General features: G+C 41.6%; 1 protein-coding gene across 1 annotated transcript; it reads right to left on the bottom strand.

Moving 5' to 3' along the window:
- Positions 1 to 794: 794 nt before the first annotated feature.
- Positions 795 to 14930, bottom strand: TMEM26 (transmembrane protein 26). Its single transcript, XM_009698648.1, has 6 exons — positions 14597 to 14930; positions 11236 to 11314; positions 5402 to 5515; positions 4653 to 4873; positions 3528 to 3604; positions 795 to 1210 (listed from the first exon to the last, which is right to left on the bottom strand). Exons 1-6 carry the CDS (start codon positions 14785 to 14787, stop codon positions 795 to 797), a joined length of 1098 nt encoding a protein of 365 aa, XP_009696950.1. The 5' UTR covers positions 14788 to 14930.
- Between the last annotated feature and the right edge of the window lie 2823 nt (positions 14931 to 17753).

Below are 17753 nucleotides of genomic sequence, written 5' to 3'. Positions count from 1 at the left end.
GGGGGGGGGGGGGGGGGGGGGGGGGGTGGATGTTCTAACTGACAGAAATAGAAAGGCAAGCACCTCTGTAGAAAATGCCTGTGACAAATGCAGTTGTCTTCTAATGATCTGTGGAACTGTTTTGTTTTTAATAAGGTTTAAGTTATTCAGATCATGCAGGTCCTAAGAGACAGTCTTGTGTATGCAGTTTCATGGTGTTGCATAGTTTTTAACTGAATCCAGCCAAGGATGAGGTAACATTTGAAGATTTTCTTAAATTTCTTGAATGAACAATGTTTAGATGTCACAGTAGAAATCCGTCATCTCTCTTCACTTGCGTGTTTGCACTGTTGTCACTGCTGAAGTTGCTCCTGTACACGGTGAACGTATTGTTCACCACACTCTAGTTATAGCCGACCATTCAAGTAAAGCTAAATGCTTCCGTGCTGCCCATAACGGATAGGCTTGTCCTTCTATTTGAATACATGCAAGTACATATGTTAACACAGTGCCACCAAAGGTAATAACCAACTTTGTTAGTGTGCTAAACCTTTCTTGCTACTACAAACTATGGCTACAAAATCCCTGTGCATAATATAATAGGGAACTAGTCAAAACCCACTATACAAATGGATTTTAAAAAGTCCTATTTCTATGAAATTGCTTCAGAAATTTCCTCTACAATTTAGAAGAAGTTATTGATCTATTGGTGGAAGAGATGAGTTAGGCACTCAAGGTGTGCTTGATCATAGAAATAGGCTAAGCCCTTCTGAAGAAGTTGTGGGAAATGCAACCTCTTTCAAGTTAGTAACCGCTCACTGATCTTCTGATGGAGCTTGGGATTCCATTTTTGGAGGAAAAGCCACAAACTCTTTCATTTCGGTATCTTGGTCAGCAGTAGCATGAGTACTAGCTTCATAAGGCTCGCATGGGCAACAACCGACTTCTCCTTTCCTGCTCTTCTGCAGAATGGTAGCACGGAAGTCTAACGTTATCACTGCCAAACGATACAATTGTAGGGTCACAACTAAGATGTTCTTAGCTGTAAAAAACACCAGCATCTGATTGAATATTCTGAAGTGGCCCATCAGGATTGAACGCACAATGAAGAAGGGACCATCCTGTATGAAAAGGCTGACTCCGATGTTCCATAGTTCTGCACTGTACCTGCACAGCAGCAGGCTTGGGATCCACCTAGCCGATGCCGTTGGTTTGCAGCCAATATGCTGTACTGGAAATAAAACACAGTTATGTTAAAACAACTTTCTAAAATTGAGCCGGGGTTGGCCTAAAGAGCTGTTATAGTCCAGGGTGCCCTGGATTATAAATGCATTCAACTGTGAACAATTCAATAAAGCATATCCTATTCCTAGCATTACTTATGTGGTGCACCGAACAGGACCAAAAACAGCTTCCCCTTTTCTATCCCACAAAGCTATCAGTATTTATCTACTTTTAAAATAAGAAGCAGGAGTAGGTCACCTAATCTTTAACAACTTCCCCAGACATTTTTCTGTTAAATCAACATGCTAAGATAACATGTATCATTAAGGAAAAAAACTACCATGCTGAATGGGAACAGCCTGAGCTGTAGCACTTCAATTTGTTCCATGCTGTCTAAGACCTTGCTTTTCAAAGATTTGCCAGATAGCCATTGCCTTTTCATGTGCCATAGTAAGAACAAGTCATGTCAGTGCGGGGCAATATCAAGCATTATGGATAGGAAGAAACTGCTGCTTGCCATATAAGACGACCCACAGTTAGTCCTTCTTAACCTTCTGGGTATGATTGCATGCAACTGTTAGAACTCGCATCAGTGTGTTCCTCTTGGCTATAAAAGTGGTGGTGGGCTAGCATGCCCTTTGTGACATGGTGTCTAGAGAAGGATCATCAGAAGGGTTTGTGTGTGGTAAATATGGCTGCCTCTTATGAAAATGCATGTAGCTTAACTAACCTGTCTCTCAGGCAGTGGGATTTCGTTAGTTTAAAAAACATAGCTACTTGTGATGCAGTAACAACCGCCAAATGTTTCAGCTTACTAAAAGAATTCTATTGTTTGAGTCAATGCTGAGGGAAAAAGAAAAAACGTGACTCGAATGGAAAATGAGTTGTAGAATGTAGAAATTTGCTGAATCCATTAGGCAAAGCTTCATCAGCAGCTAATTTTTTAATATGTTTTTGTGCCATTGCTGTTTAATAGTCCTAACTGCATTGCTGTAGTCCAATAATAAGTGCCTAAAAATTTCCATTTTACGTCATGTTTGTGTGAATAAACATTCTGATGCTTGAATAAAAAGTACTATCTGTGCAGCTGTATAGAACTACCTAAAATAATCTATACCCATAGTAAATTTCAGGGCAATGTATGTTCAATAATTTATTTTTTAACTGGTAAATGTAATTAAATAAGGAGAAAAGCAATAACCAGAGAAGACTTGCACAGTACAAGAGGTTACTTCACTTTAATGCTATGATTGTTTAAGCACTGTTTGAATTTATTTGGGTGGTGGTGATGTGTATGGAGGTTTTTTGTTGGTATGTGGGGGTTTTTTGGTGTGTGGTTGTGTTTGGTTTTTTTAAACCTGAGTGTTGCACATCTCTAACAGAACATATTTTACAAGTAACAGGAATTTTAGTGGTGATAAATCTGAAATGTGGTTGCATCGGGTTTTTTTTCAGGAGGTGACCTGCTGAGCTGAAATGTTTTCGTAACTTCGGTGTTGAAAACAAATCCTAGTGCTGTCCAGGAAGGAAAAGGCTAATGAAAAATTCCTGGAGTAATTTTTTGTTATTGTTTTATCCATTTATTACTTTAGTCAGTGTGTCAACCTAGTAATCAATTTTATATAAGATGCTAGTGAGGATAACGTGTCTTTGGAGTGATATAGTTGAGTTGCAAACTTCCAGTGATTGGAGGCCAAAATGATTGGAACGGATGATGACTAAGGCAGCTTTCATTATTCTTCTTGGATGTAGGAAAACCCTTTCTGCCTAGGGACAAACACAAGCCTGAGCCGGCTGAATGTTGGGCCTTTGAGATTAAGATAAGGCTGTACAGTCCCAACATTATATGGTCTTTTAGGTTCACTGTGGTTCACTGTGAATAGGTAATTTCTCCTGTGATAACATCTTCTGTGCTCTTGGCTGTGCTGTTCCCTGAAGTTAACAATTGTCTGTCTCTCCATAGTGTCCAGTAACCTACCCAGATCTGGTCTTGGATTATACTGTGGCTCAAATCTAACTCAAGAGCTCTCATAGTGAAGTTTAAGGCAGTAACAGGCAACTGGAGCAGATGCTCCAATACAATATGGCAGTTCCATTTTTTTTTTTTCTGGAAGTAGAGAGTTTTATCAGGGAGATCAGAGGTTACCCAGAATCAAGTGTTTCCTCAAAAGAAACCACAATGGGCTTTCTTCAAAAACAATCATTGTCATATAAATTGCGCTCCATCAGAAGTCCTTGATATATCCTATAGCATGTGCACAGCCACAAGACATGCCAGCAAAAACTTAAAGCATTTGTTCTCTTGTTTATGTGCAAGTACTGACCTGCAAGATCAAGTGGAAACTGTAACATACTCCAGGTCCATACAGCAAGGATTGCATTTATGAGAGCGTAATTCTTCCTATGGGAGGGGAAAACAAGTGATAACAGTGAAGATGCAGTTTCCTTACATGATAACAAAAATGTTTCCTGTAGTATTTGGAGTGTCATTTAAAGGGTGGTTAAGCAAAACAGTGATTGATTAATGCATACTCTTGAGATGTAAGGCTAAGGAAAACAGGGACACATTTTGGTATGGAATTTTTGCTGTTCGGGCTACATCTTCCAGCTGTGTAATTACACTAAATATCTGATGCTAACACTATAATGATAAGCATATGGAAATAGACTCTGTGTCTCAAAGAGGGGATATCTTTACTCTTGTAGTGATTATACATTCCTTGCAAGCCTGAAGCTTCTCTGCCAAGTGGGAAGGATTTCTTTTCCTGCTGTAAAACCTTTTCTTTGATATTTAACAAAAACAAAATAAAATAGTACGTCTGTAAGAGAGGATGAACCTCTTCTGTGATTCTTTTTCTTTATGATGGATGTTCACAGCTCATTTCTCAGTGCTGTGAGGGGGAGATGGGCTTTCTCTGGGAGAGATCACAAAGTTGAAAATTCACACCAGACTATGCCGTTCCCTTTCTTCTTATCTTTGAACACTTTGTCATTCTATCATGAAGAAAGTACATATCAGATAACCAAAGAAGCCACTTGGATAATGAATCACTAAAGCAAACTCTAGTTGCTTCGTTGCCAGTCTAAAACAATTCATTAACCTGAAAGAGTCCTGTGTATCTGGTGTTTCAGCTCCTGTCGCTGTAAGAACTGACACTGCATGGCAGTTATGCTACTTGTTTGGCTCTTGGTACCCTTTTATTGTAATGGATGTGATGTGCTTCTCTGCTGGCAACAGATGAGTAATCCCTAACAAAGCTCATAGGACTGTTAGGTCTTTTACAGAGGGAAAGGTGAGAGTAGGAAAACAGAACCCTTCAACATAGCCTTCTGTTATCTGTGGGAAATACAGTTCCACCAGTCTGAACACCACAGATTGCACAAACGAATCTTCAAACAAAAAATATCTTGTGCTGTGCAAATTATTTATGTCGGCGAACAGTCCTTACCGAACATCTGCGATGTCCAAGGTTTCACTAGCAAATTCAAGTATATCTGCTGCTGTTCCCACAAACATGAGAAGCAGCTGAGACAATTGGTCCCGGGTGATTTCAACTCCGATGGGGAGAAGCCATCGCCCAACGACTAGTAGCAGTAGAAAAGTCTGGTGGAGGGCCAGTGTCCATACAGTCTCACAGATTGTGGAGAGCCGATTGACAAAGACTTTAGCCTGTTTAAAAGACAACAACAATAACCTACTGTAACTTCAGGGGACTGACATTATAGATACCTTCAGAGACTGTATTCACATTTGAGGCTGCTTTAGTTCTCCCTCACTTTGTATTAGAGCAAATCATGTCTATGTGGCAGGCATAATTTGAAAAAGGCACGTTAACATAAACTTTGGGTAATGAATACCAAGTCTTTCTCTGTGTACTACTCCTCCTGTTCTCAGTTTTCAGCTAAGCATTATCCTTTGCAGAACCATCGCCCAGACACTTTCTAAATCCAGTTACTGAGACTTGGAAAAGAATGGTAGGAGTCTCCTCTTCACAGAGGCTTGTCCTACCAACAATAGTTAGTATGCAGCATGCTGTAGGCCGTTTTCACTATATGGTTTTCTGAAACTACTATTTTCTGTCTGTCTTTTTTTAGTTTTACTTACTGTGCAAGGAGCTTGCCCCAATGGACACAACAGGCTTTGCTAATTGCTCTAATACCATAAGATCTCTACTAAGAATAGGAAAAGGTGTCCCACCGTCTGAATGATGTGGTGATCTGCTCCCTCACTTCCATGACTGCTGTCTCTGGATTGATTGAAGTCTTGGTTGCTGACATTCACCTGAACTGCTCCGGGCTCATTACCACAGTACTGTTGTGAACACAAACATCACACATGCATAAACATCCCCCACAGGGAGCAGATGCAGTCTGTGGCTGAGAGAGTCCTGTCCCGCTGAACTGCAGAGGGTTCATTTGTGAAAGTCAGTCGATGTTTACAAAGGTACATGCTCACTCTGAATGTAATTCCCCTCTTGTTCAGAAGGGAGGAATTCCTCTTTTGAGGACAGGAGTGATGTGCTGGTAGGTCCCTGAGAAAGTATAGGATTGTACTGTAGAAGAGGTGGTAAATTCAAAGGCTGATGAAGCAGGTGACACCTTGGTGCTGTTAAGACCAGACTCTTTGAATGCAATCTGCCTGCAGCTCTCATGAACAGGCTACTGGGTTTCCTACATAGTCTCTCTCTGGCTAAAACAGTAAAATAGGGTAAAACTTGGTCATGGCAAGTCTCTATATTCAAACTTGCTCTCAAAGTATCTGCTTATCTCTGCTATTCAGAAGAAGTTCTCTAAAAATGCCATTGTTTCATTCTTCTGGATGACTTCCCTCAAGGCTGAAATTAATAGAGTTGGGGTAGGATGTTTGGGTTGTGTTCTCTGCCCCCACCCATGAGCTATGCCTTATTCTGCAAGGAAATTCATAATGTGAGAGGTGAGATTCAGGAATAATTAATAAAAATGGGCCTGTGTTGTTGCGTACCCCTGCAGAGTAGAAAAAAAAGTGGGTATTTTTATTTTCTCCAAGTACTCAGTGCTCTGGGAAATCAGACATTGGCTAAAACATACTGTAACTTCAGACGCAGTAAACCAGTGGTGGGACTCTGTCCTGTCTGAGGTCTGCAGCACTGCACTGCCCACCTACCTTCATGCCCACGGCTGGCCCCAGAGCAACTGGGGTATGGTTCTAAAATCTGTCGTCATAACAATCCCTTAACACCTCTCTTCATTGTAATAAAAAAGGGGATAATTGGAAAATCAAACCATGCTGCTTTTAAAGGCTTTTATCCTGTCCTGTTTGTGCCAGAGAACACCAGAGAATTTGCATTCCTCCACTGGGCCCCCCACCATTTTATTGCACAGGGGGTGATTTTTCTGCAACAATTGGAATGTGTTCTGGTGCATACCGAGTAGCTGTGTTCAGCATAATGCCTGCCGATATAAAAACAACATTTTCCAGCAAATGTCACATTGTAGCAAATTTCAGATTCTACTTTGATACTTTACTTGGTTTCGGATAATGTTGCTCAGTATCTGGCTAAATGCTGCCTCTTGCGTGACCTTGTCATAGATAAATGGAGCAACTTCCTGTGATCTGAAAAATCTGGAAAAAAAGACAGTGCTTGTTGCTTTTATAGTTGGTGGTAAAGGCTTTTAAACTGAATGCTTGCCTTGTTTGGACAGTGGGAGTGAGAGCATTGAAAGACTGACACACGGATGTGGGGAAGGTGATATTTCCATTTGGAAGAAGGAAATCTAAAGTTCTGGATGTGGAAACAGTGACATGGAGGGGCTGGGACTCTGCCTGGCTACAGCCTTGTGGGGCTAATCTCTCTGGGTTAGCCCTTCAACCAGAGGAGAGAGAGACACCAGCTTGTTCAGAGGATGTTTCAGAAATTAAATTTAACTGGTATTCTGGAGAAGCCTTTTTGTCTGTTGCCTGTAGAAGCAGTCTATGGGAGACCAGCCCTCAAGGACAAGGTCAGCCTTTCAGAGTAACCTCCACGGGCAGTGTGACACAGTTGGGTGAGGAGACTATGACCTAAAAATATTGCATAACTGGCATAACCACCCTGGAATACTAGCGAGTGAATATCTACCTTGTAACAAGTAGCCTGGGTAGGGCAAAGGGATTACTAACTTGTGCTGGAGGAGGAAGGCTAATTCACTTTGACAGCCTTTGGTTTGTCATTGAGTCTGCATTTGAGCTCACTCCTCTGCCCCCTTGCCTGCTCTGGCAGGGGTGAGAGGAAGGGAGCTGGAGCTATGAACTTGCATTAAACTTCACATCAGAGTTTGGGGATTTTTTGTTTGTTTTCTAAAGCAGGGATGAATTTGCTGAATTTGAGGTGAGACCCAGGTAGGGCAGCCCACCGCATCTGCTGTATGTGCAAGGGTGGTGGAAATCCCTTCCCAAACACTGCAAGAAGTCCCAGCAAGTAAATCAGGTGGCTGAATTCAGGACAGGAGTGAGATGGGAACCTGTAGCATTTATACTGTGTGGATAGCAAGGTGTCTGGATGTCGCTTAGCAGGTGCCGTGGCTCTGCCCATGCCAACAACAGAGAGTGGGTAGCTCTTGCGGCTGGTCAGCATGACCTCTGCACAGGGCAGAGGGGCTGCAGGAGCCATCAACTCGCACCGCCCCAGCAAGGTGGAGGAAAGCATGCCGTGGCTTACGTGTGCCTTACAAGGGGGCTCCTCTTTTTTTTTTTTTTCCTAGTGGCACAAAGGTACAGCGAATACTCCTTTAAGAAAATTAATTCACTTTATCAGTGTCTTTTGTAGGTTCCTTATATGTGACTTTTGCAACTACTCCCAACTGAGTGGGGGGGTTACTGTTTCAGTGCAAGGAAACCTGCATCTGCAAAGTCAGTCATTTAACTAGGCTCCTGCTTTTTAATTTAAGTATGTTCATGTCTTGTTTTGGTTTGTTTCTCTCTGAATATTTATTAAGTGGTGACTGTGGTGGTGATTCACTTGAAAGTTTGGAGAAGAGCCTTTATTTTCATCATGTATATGCATGTAAATAGAACTGCTGATGCCAGGCACCTTTGCCTAGCCAATTATGTATGTGCAGTGACTTAATGGGAATGTGACAAGGAAAAAGTGAATACTAAGTTTTACAGGCAGTTGATAAATGTGGTTTACCTCTTAACTGCTAAAGCCCAGTTACTCCTAGGTATCAAGACTGTGTGCACAGCTAAACAAAAATGCTTTTTCTTTTTTTACCACGCAAAAATGAAAGAGGAAGAAATTGTACATATTTTGCATAAATTCTGGCATGGTTTACTTCCTTTGTTTCTTCTGAGGTGAAGCTTGCATTCCTCTGACTTATAAAACCTGTAATCGAAACAGAAACTGTTGCATGACATGGTGGTGTCCTAGTGCGTGGCCTGCAGAGAGCTCACTATTAGTGCATGGGGAACACCTGAAACACTGAACTAATTCAGCAAATTTCTGTTTGCATGTTATTCACCAGCCATTATTCCCAAATAAAAAAGAGGTTAGCTAAAACTTTTCGCAAGGGTCCAGCACTGAGATGGTAAAATTGACACTTGAGTACCAGGGCAGAGTACCCTCAATCCTGTTAATGTGCATGGAGGCTGGCAGCCTGAGTATGTTGTGGAAGAGGCTAGCCCTTCCCTGGAGCTGGCTCTCTGCCAAGCAACAGGTACCCTGCTTGCTCTCTGCGATTTGCTGAAAACAGCAAATTGCCATCACTATGGCAACATGTGTGATGTCAAAAATTCAAAGCAACCGTGACCGCTTCATTTTGCTCATACAGGAACACCGAAACATAAAACAGGGAGAAAAGATTGCTTAAACTGTTTTCCAAATTGAGGAAGATAATGGGTATGGGAGGGAAGAAATGGTGAAATATGTAAGATCACTTTTAGGAGAGTGATATACTAGAATTTTAGCTGGTAAGAGAATCCCATTTCAGAATGAGGCTGAGGGAATGGGCACTAATATACACTATTTCCGTAAAACATTCAAGTTGAGGTGGTTAAAAATAATTACAAGGTTTACCAAGTATTTGTCCTACTACTGATTGGGAAGCCTACATGGACTATGGCACTGGTAGTCAGGTAAGCCCTACAAAAGGCAGTCGCTTACTGCTTTCTGTGAGTGATGCACACAGGCATTTGAAAAGGTAACAGAGGTATTCGTTTATCTGAGATCTTATACAATATTAAGAAAGAATGTTTGGGTTTTTTAATGGATTAAATGGTTTTAGTTTTCCTGCCACTCCATTTTGCAGACAGCAATTTTTTCACTCAGTACAGTTCAATTTACTTTATAGTCTCTCCCAAACATGTATTTCATCCCCAAATACTTTACAGCAAAGCAGTAGTTTCTATGGAGTCAATATTTCACTGTTGATATATGAATGGTATTACTTATGTCCAGTTCTGCAGTACTCAGAGAGCCAGAATTGCCTCTGTCTTCAGGAAGAGAGACTGCATATTAGCACATGCCTTAAATAACAGCACCGACACATGCAGTTGATGTTTCCTGTTAAAGATTCAACATGAGATCAAAGTTCTACTGCCTTAAAGACCACAAACTGTTTTCATGGTGTATATATTAAATTTGTGGATCTAGCAACTGCATAATTACCCATTCTGTTAGTATTTTAATATGGAAAATCCCAGCAATACTTTAGTATGAGGAGTAGTACTCGTCTAGGTGCTGTGTTTGAGATTAATTGTTAGGGGGGCTGCTCCCCTTCTAGAGGTATTGTTTTTGAATCTATTAGATTGTGTGTTTCCAGAACACACTATCCTATCTCTTCAGGTATAAACTAAGTTGTTAACTTGATATACTTCCTCTTTAATTCACAGTAGCAGTATATCAATAAGAACAAAGTATGCCATGTTCTAACATCATTTTGGGAAATAAACTGCTGCCTTTGACTACAGAATTAGCCTGTTTCTTGGACCAGATTTAACTATGACAAATGTTCTCAATATCCACATTACCTGTCTGTGACTGTTTAAGGAGATTTGGCAAAACAAGAAGACAATAAATTCTTGCTGCTGTATTTAGAAAAAGCCTCAGGCATTTTCAGTGTAAACACAATTTTGAATATTTGATTATGCTTCTGTGGGCTCTAACAATGTTTCAAAGGAGAAAATGAGGCAGTATGTCTTCATAGTCTAATTTATGTATTTTCTTCTGTTACTTTTTGGTCTTGTTCCTATCGGGCCCTTTTCAGATGTGGATGTAAGGTACTGCTTATGTGCAAATGCTGGGACAGACCAAATCCCCTTTTTCACTATGTGGAAATGCTCTGGGGACTCGAAAGCAGCCTGCATGAGGAGGTGGTTTACTCGGTGTGAGCTGCTGGGTTAAGTGGCTCTGTCCTGGCCCTAACTGACTCCATCTGCCAAAAGAACAATTGCCTTTAAAAAATTTTGTCATGTGTTTTAGTCCTGAATTGGAATCCAGATACCTTTCTCCCAGATTACTATACAGCATGAACAAAGAAAGGATGTAAACACTGACAAATTACCATGTCAGCTATCTGTAGTAGCAATCTGTGAGTATTGTCCTAGGTTGCAGTAAACGAGGTAATTTGAGTTTAAGACCACTTTCACTGATACCTGTCTCAATTTTGGCTTGCTTGGAGTTGTGGTATCTGCCTGTAAGTGCTGTGAAACTCACACTTCATTTTACAAAGGCCTATAAAGCAATGAAATTCTCTCACCATCTTAAGCAAGATTCAGGCTGGTAACCTGGGGGTGAAAGGCTGTTTTTCAAACTTTTAGTCCTCCAAAGTTCTAGAACCTCTAGTTCCGCAGACAAATACAAATAAATGATCTCATTTTTAGCTAGGAATGAGTCTTGTTACTTGATATTTAGGAAATGCACAGTAGTCATAGTATATCTGTAGCTGAACTGGGAGACCCACCGGTATAAAATAGAAAATTAGAACAAGAACTGGCAGACTTCTGTCTGTATGCCCAAATCCAACCCGTCAAATAATGCATCAATTTCAAACTAGTCCATCTTGTCTCATAATAAATACCTGAGTCCCGTGATGAATTTCTAGTAGCCATAGTGATGGTACTGTGCAAATCAGATATAAAAATATTGCTGGTGAAAACCTGTGAAGGAAAAGAAAAGATAGCTTGGCATTATATCACATCATAAATACCATATATCCTATCATTATCTGCACCAAAAAGTATCTTATGCCTCCTATCATATGGGATATTAAGAAATAGGGTAACTGCAAATAAGAGTTGCTGTTCTTGCTGAACTCCTCACACTGTCAGTATTATGAATCATAGGTTTATTTGTACATCTGTCTAAGATCATATATGGAAATTTACTTGAAATCTCTTTTTAAGAACTAACTAAAGGCACTTTGCTGTTTGTATTTCCGTCACAGCATCCTCTGTACTTGAGAAAAAGCCTCTAGCCAACACGCTCTTTCTGATTTCCTGAAGGGTGAATTAATACATTGAGTCATTTCACTGAATGATGCTGGGATAGAGGCTGTTGATCAGAATCCTGTGCATTGACACAGGAAAGGTGGAAATAGCATAAGTTCACCTAAACCAAGCATTTCTTCAGTAGGTAGGAGGTCTTTCAGTGCAGGCTAAAATAGTTTATGGAAATGAGTCTTGGCCTTGTTTCCCCATTTGTGCTGGCAATTGTATAATTCTTTACAATTTCTGTCTCTAGTTCTTCTCTCCCTGCCGGTCTTCTGTGTAACTTTTGATGGTGAAGCTTTATTATCTTCAGTTTCTTGAGCTGAGTTTATTCAGGAGTACTAGAGAGGTCTCGTCACTCTTTCTGCAAGCAGTGATTCTTGTAGGGGTTGCTGGTGTTTTCTTATTAAACATACGACAGTTTTGTTTGGAGTCTATTTTTTGGCAATCCCTATTCTGTTGGAGTAGGAATGAGGTCTGATGCCACTAATGTTCCATCTAGCTCCGCCATAGCATGGAGTGAGCATCGCTGCAACGCTGCTGAGATGCACAGCAGCCTTTGCATCACATATAGGTACTGGCCTAGGACAGGACAGTGGAGTCAAACTCAGGATACATGCTTGATTCCTTCTATCCTATCATTGGCACATTCTGCAGTGAATTTAAATTGCTTATAAGTATGTAACCGCAGCAACATTCCAGTCAAATGTTGTTGCATTTATTGTTAGTTCCTATCTTGGATGCACCTTTATTTTTGTAATCATGACTCTTCCAGTGGAGATTAAGTATTGACAAAAAGAAAAACACCCTGCTGCTCAGGAAAATGACTGGGTTACTGAGCTGCTATGAAATGTTTCAAACAATCGCCTCTAAATAAGATGCTCCTGGTCTGTTTTTTGTTTCTGGCTTGTTGTTTGGGGTTTTTCTTGTGGTTTGGTTTTGGTTTGTTTTTTTTTTTTTTTTTGTGGGTGTGGGGGGGTGTTTTTTTTATTGTGTTGTTTTTTTTTTTTTAAAAAAAAAGCAAACCACAAAAAAAAAAGTTAGTGATTCTGTGGGGTTTTAGCCTGGTTATTTTGGGAGAGAACACACCTCTCATTTGAATGAGAGAACTAACATTTTACGGTATTTCCTGTAGGACTTGAGCACATGAAAAATCCATCCAGCTGGCAGGTTAGCAATACTGAGCTAATGATACCAGATCAGGCCAGGAGACTTCAGTAGCTTTAACCCTACCTTTCTTTCAGAAGGAGCAATCTAGAGGAAATATTATGTGACCAGGCCCACAATAATATTTTTTCTCCACATGCCACTTAAATTTTTGTGGTGGTATAACGAGTAACAGTCTTCTGTCAATAATGAAGGGAGAGAATATGAGGCTCTTGGAGGCAGGAGAGTCCTGTGGCACAGTCTGACTGTTACTTGGATCAGTGATTGTCTATGGAGGTGTTTCTATAAATGCAGATAATACTGCCTGTTCTGAATGCGAGTGTTTTCCACCGGAGCAGAAAGTTATCCTGATGCATGCTGGCCATTTGTCTACAGTTCTTAACTATAAACATACTTTACTGTGCTGCTTAAAGTGCTGGACCACATCCATTTTCAAAATTTCCTTCTAGTTAAATTTAGCCCAGTCTTCTAGCACATGTATTCATCTAATATGGATCTGCTTTCGGTATCTATTTGTCTTTGGATTTTCCAAAAATGGCCATGGCAAGTCTTCCTTCATGAAGACTCTGCTGCTGCCTCCTCTCCCCAGTGAATCGGGTCTGCTCACTCCACCTCTGTCTCATAACTGTGCATTTGGAGCTCTGCTGTTGTTAAATTGTTCTGTGTCCCAGACTTTATCACTGCTTTTGTTACATCCAAATTTAGAGCATGGAACACTTGTGTGAATTGTCACACAGCACTGCTTCTGATGTAATGAGTTTCACAGGTTGCAATGGGCAGGAATTTAAGATCATTTAAATACTCTAGGGCTTTTTTTTTTGTCCTGGAATTGTCTGGGGGTCTGCCTGCAGTTTGAGCTTTTAAAAATAAAAGCTCCTAGTGAAATCATGACAATTAGTTACGTGACCGCTTCCTTTCTACACGGCATTTGTTTTGGCTGACTGAGGGCTGATGAGCTGTAGATGACTGCAGTAATCCTTTAGATGCATGTAAAAACCCATGTGCTTGGGCAAACTCTGCTATGATTAACTTTTTTTGTTCCTTTCTCAGGCAGCCTTTCATGCACAGTAAGTTCCCCTCTGGAACAGCCTCTCAAATCCAAATACTTAAGATACTTGCAGTATCGCAAGAGTGGTTGCTGCTCATCTTTTATTTGTCCCTGAGTTTTGGCTCATGCAGTAGCGTGGCGTTAGCAATGTTGCAAGTAGCAGGGACAGGGAATGCAGTGCCAGGGAAGGAGTTGCAAACGAGGGCATGGCAGGATGGGCTAAGAGATGCAGGTCGTCCACGTGGAAGAGCCTGTGTGGGCCCCCCAGCACTCTTCTGCACCCCACACATCTAGCCTCTCCAGACACGTTGTCACTCAGCAAGTGCCCAGCGACACCTTGAGGAGTGTGTGCCCCTGGCTTCCCCAGCCCACTGGATTGACAGCTCTATAGCATGTACCTCTTTTCTGCGGCTACGTTTCCCATGTTCTTCAGCTGTTAGTATGGATACACATGCAGAACTGGACAGAGAGTGGATCCCAAGTAGTTTGCTGCAAAACTGCCCCTCCTGAAAGCCCTCTGGATTTGGCAATGGACTTGCCAGGGCTTTACCAGTTTTCCACCCCACACCCCCCAGGTGCAGCAGGGGAGAAAATGCAATCCCCTGAAAGCTTGGCAGAAGCAAAGCCAGGGCAGCGCTGCTCTCGGGCAGCAGCCACAGAAGGCAGCCTCGCATCTGCAGCAAAGTACATGCAAAGAAGCAAGAGGGGCTCTGTCAGAGCCAGCAGAATATGCTCACCATTTGTAGCCTCTGCCTTGCTTAAACTTGAGGGTGAGCCCCGTCTCCAGGCACAGGAGAAGATTGAGCAGTGCCAGCAGCCAGTACTTGGGTTCTTTCTTCACAGCAGTCACTCTCCAGACCCCGATGAGAGAGTGCAACACAAAGAGCAGGCGAGTAACCAGAGCATTGAGCAGCACCATCAGCTCCATCCTGGAGCAGCCCCCCTCCCCTTCTCCCCACACTGCAGGGACCCAGCGCTTTTTAGAAGCCCTGGGAAGTTACCCTGGGAATCACTGGGAAGCGTGCGCACCACAGGCACACAGATCTCTTCTCCTCTTCCATCTCCACAAAGGGGCCCATTATAACAAAAAAGTAACAGCATTGCCCCTCCCCCAGACTTCCTGAAAACTTTTTAAAGGGAAGAAAAAAAAAACACAACAGAACCTCACGCTTCCAGGCTACAGGGGTTTGTAGTGCTCAGTACAGCTATGGCCACGCTAAGACAGGGGCGTGAAGGGTTTCTTTCTGTCCCCCCCCTCTCAAGGACTAAACAGCATGGAGGTTTCTGTCTCACACAGTTACCCTCTCTCTGCGAGTCCCAGTTGCTGCTCTCATAGATTTTTGTAGATTTCTAGCTAAGAGACAAAATGTAAGAAGCATTATTAATTTGAATCTTCCTTGCAAAAAGCTTTTCTCTCCCCTCGCCCTGAAAAATATAATTCATATTTGAGAGCTTTTAAAATTGTTCATTTAACATTGCAATACAGAAAGCAGAAACTATGTACTTAGTTCAATACTGGAATCCCTGTGTGCAACAAAAGTTAGAAAAGCTAACCAGTACTGAAATCTAGTCAAACTACTATATTGTATCATCGACACCGTGCTTCAGGGCTAAGAAGCAGCCCCAGTGAGGAACTCCAGAGACCAGGCTGCAGTCTGGGCTAGCAGTAATGTTACCAAATAGGCCAATAGGTATATATGCAAAAAATACACAGAAGTTTGACTGTTTGGTCAGTTAGCTCTAGACTGACCTTTAGTATCTTCTCTGGGAACAGCTTATAAAGCAAAGAGTATGTTTAAAAATTGCTTTGATGTTTCTCATAGTGATTATAAATTTTATTTGAATTTACACTTGCGTAACCAAAGAGAAATTTGTTCTTGATTAAAATTGTCACTATGTTGCTCCAGTTTTGTGTTAATTTACTGCCAAAACACTGAAATTGAGATATACCATTGTAAAACACAAATGGAGAATCAAGTCTATGTAATGTACTGTGGCACTCCAAAGGTCCTAACTTCCTAGCTGATTTAATTTTAAATATCCTGTTATACTTCAAACACAAGGAGATATTCTTCTAAGAGTTGTGATCTTTGTAAGAAGATATTTTTTCCTCAATTGCTAAGATCCAAGTTTTCCTCACTGCAAAGCCAAACCTCTTTCTCTAAGAAATGCTGACGCTGGTGCTGGCCAGCTGATACCCTTGGGGTGCGGGGAGATGGGGGAGAAGACTACTGAAAATTAACCCTGCCCAGAGAAAAAGAAAAACAAAAGGCCATTCCACAGTATAGATCACTCACTCGGGAAATGCCTGAGTAAACAAATGGGCTGTGCAGTGTGCCTTTTTGAAGCAACAAAATCAAGTTCCTCGCACTCAGAGGAAAATTAATTCAAGTCAAGGACCTACTACTGATAATTCCCTGCCAACAACCACCCTGCCATATCATGCCTTGAGTGCTGTTGCTTCACAGCCCTTCCGTTGGTGTTAAGGTTGAACCTAGTTGAAGAGGAAACAGGGAACAGACAGAATTGAGAGATTGTTTAAACAAGATATGCCTCTGTGGGAGTGCTTGATGTCTACGAAATGACACAAGGAAACTGGTATGTCTAATTGTTCATGGAGATCCTAACAGCACAGATGTCATAAACCTGGAAAGATGATGATCAGTGGGACGTTCCCCTGATATTGTGTATTCAGGAAGGATGCGATGAGATTTGCTGATAGATAGTAGTTCTACATATTAAAAACACTTTGGAGCTGAACTACTTAATAAGGTAATTTCACCAATGAACAATCTAGACTTCACATCAGTGGAAGTCCCAAACTTAAGTAGGAAGAATATATAATATTGACTCTGCCTAGCTGAGCAATGGACCATGATGGCAACAAAACAGGCTGAGTAGAGGGAGGAACTAAGCAGGTACAGATGACTTCAGTTATTCAGTCTAGACGAGGCAAAAATTGCATCCATACTTGACAGAGTATGTTTTCAGATGTGTTAATGGCTGTTTTATGGAGCAGCTGGTTCAGGAGCCCGCAAGGGCAATGTCTGACTTTAATCCCAAGTGGTTTGCAGGATATGATGTACAGAGTAACAGCTGAAGAGCTCCCCTGAAACAGGGATCTTAATGTGCTTAGACCCGGCATCCTCACAGGAGTAAGCCAAGCCAGAGTTCTCTATCATTGCTGTGCTCAGCTTCAAAAAGGAAAACTAGACACAGACCTGGAAGCTTGTTGAAAGTAAGACAGATGGAAGACCTAATTCTTTGCAGGGAGGATGGATATTGCTTCTGTAAATTACATGGGGAGTGCAGAGAAAATAAGTGTGTATCAAGAAAAACTTGAGAAAGAGTGAAAAGAAGCCAGCATTGACAGGGTAAGTGAGATTGCAGGAGCAAGAAGGCATCCTTCAAAAAGCTGAAGTGGTGTCCAGGTGAAGAAAACTGGAAAGATTATAAACTCTGGCAAGTTAAATGTACAAACATGATAAAGCTGGCTGAAGGAGCTTGAGCGACAATTACCAAAAAGCATAACAACTAAAATGCCTGTTATCTGTTCAAGCACATCGTAAACAGGAAACCTGCCAGGGAATGGTTGGGTCAGTGGATGGTCAGATGGCACAGAAGCCCTCAGAGGGTAGTGATAAGGCTGTGCAGGAGGGGCTGATGAACTCTTTGGAGTCCAAGTAGGAGTACTGATACACTGTAGCATGGGACAGCACTGACTGCTGTCCAAACGCTTATAGAATTAGTGCTTTTTTTCCTTATGACATCGCATGTACTAATGTTCCACTGATTCTGTTCTTTTCATAGTTTCTACTAATTTGTAGCTTACACTGTCAGGTTAAGCGATCGTGGTCTAGGGAGTGCTTGGGGGAGAAACTTTGTGTTTATCTT

The sequence above is a fragment of the Cariama cristata genome, unplaced genomic scaffold (genome assembly GCF_000690535.1).
Source record: "Cariama cristata isolate BGI_N322 unplaced genomic scaffold, ASM69053v1 scaffold27250, whole genome shotgun sequence".
In the NCBI taxonomy this organism is placed as follows: domain Eukaryota; kingdom Metazoa; phylum Chordata; class Aves; order Cariamiformes; family Cariamidae; genus Cariama; species Cariama cristata.
This window is presented reverse-complemented; position numbering and strand designations above follow the sequence as displayed.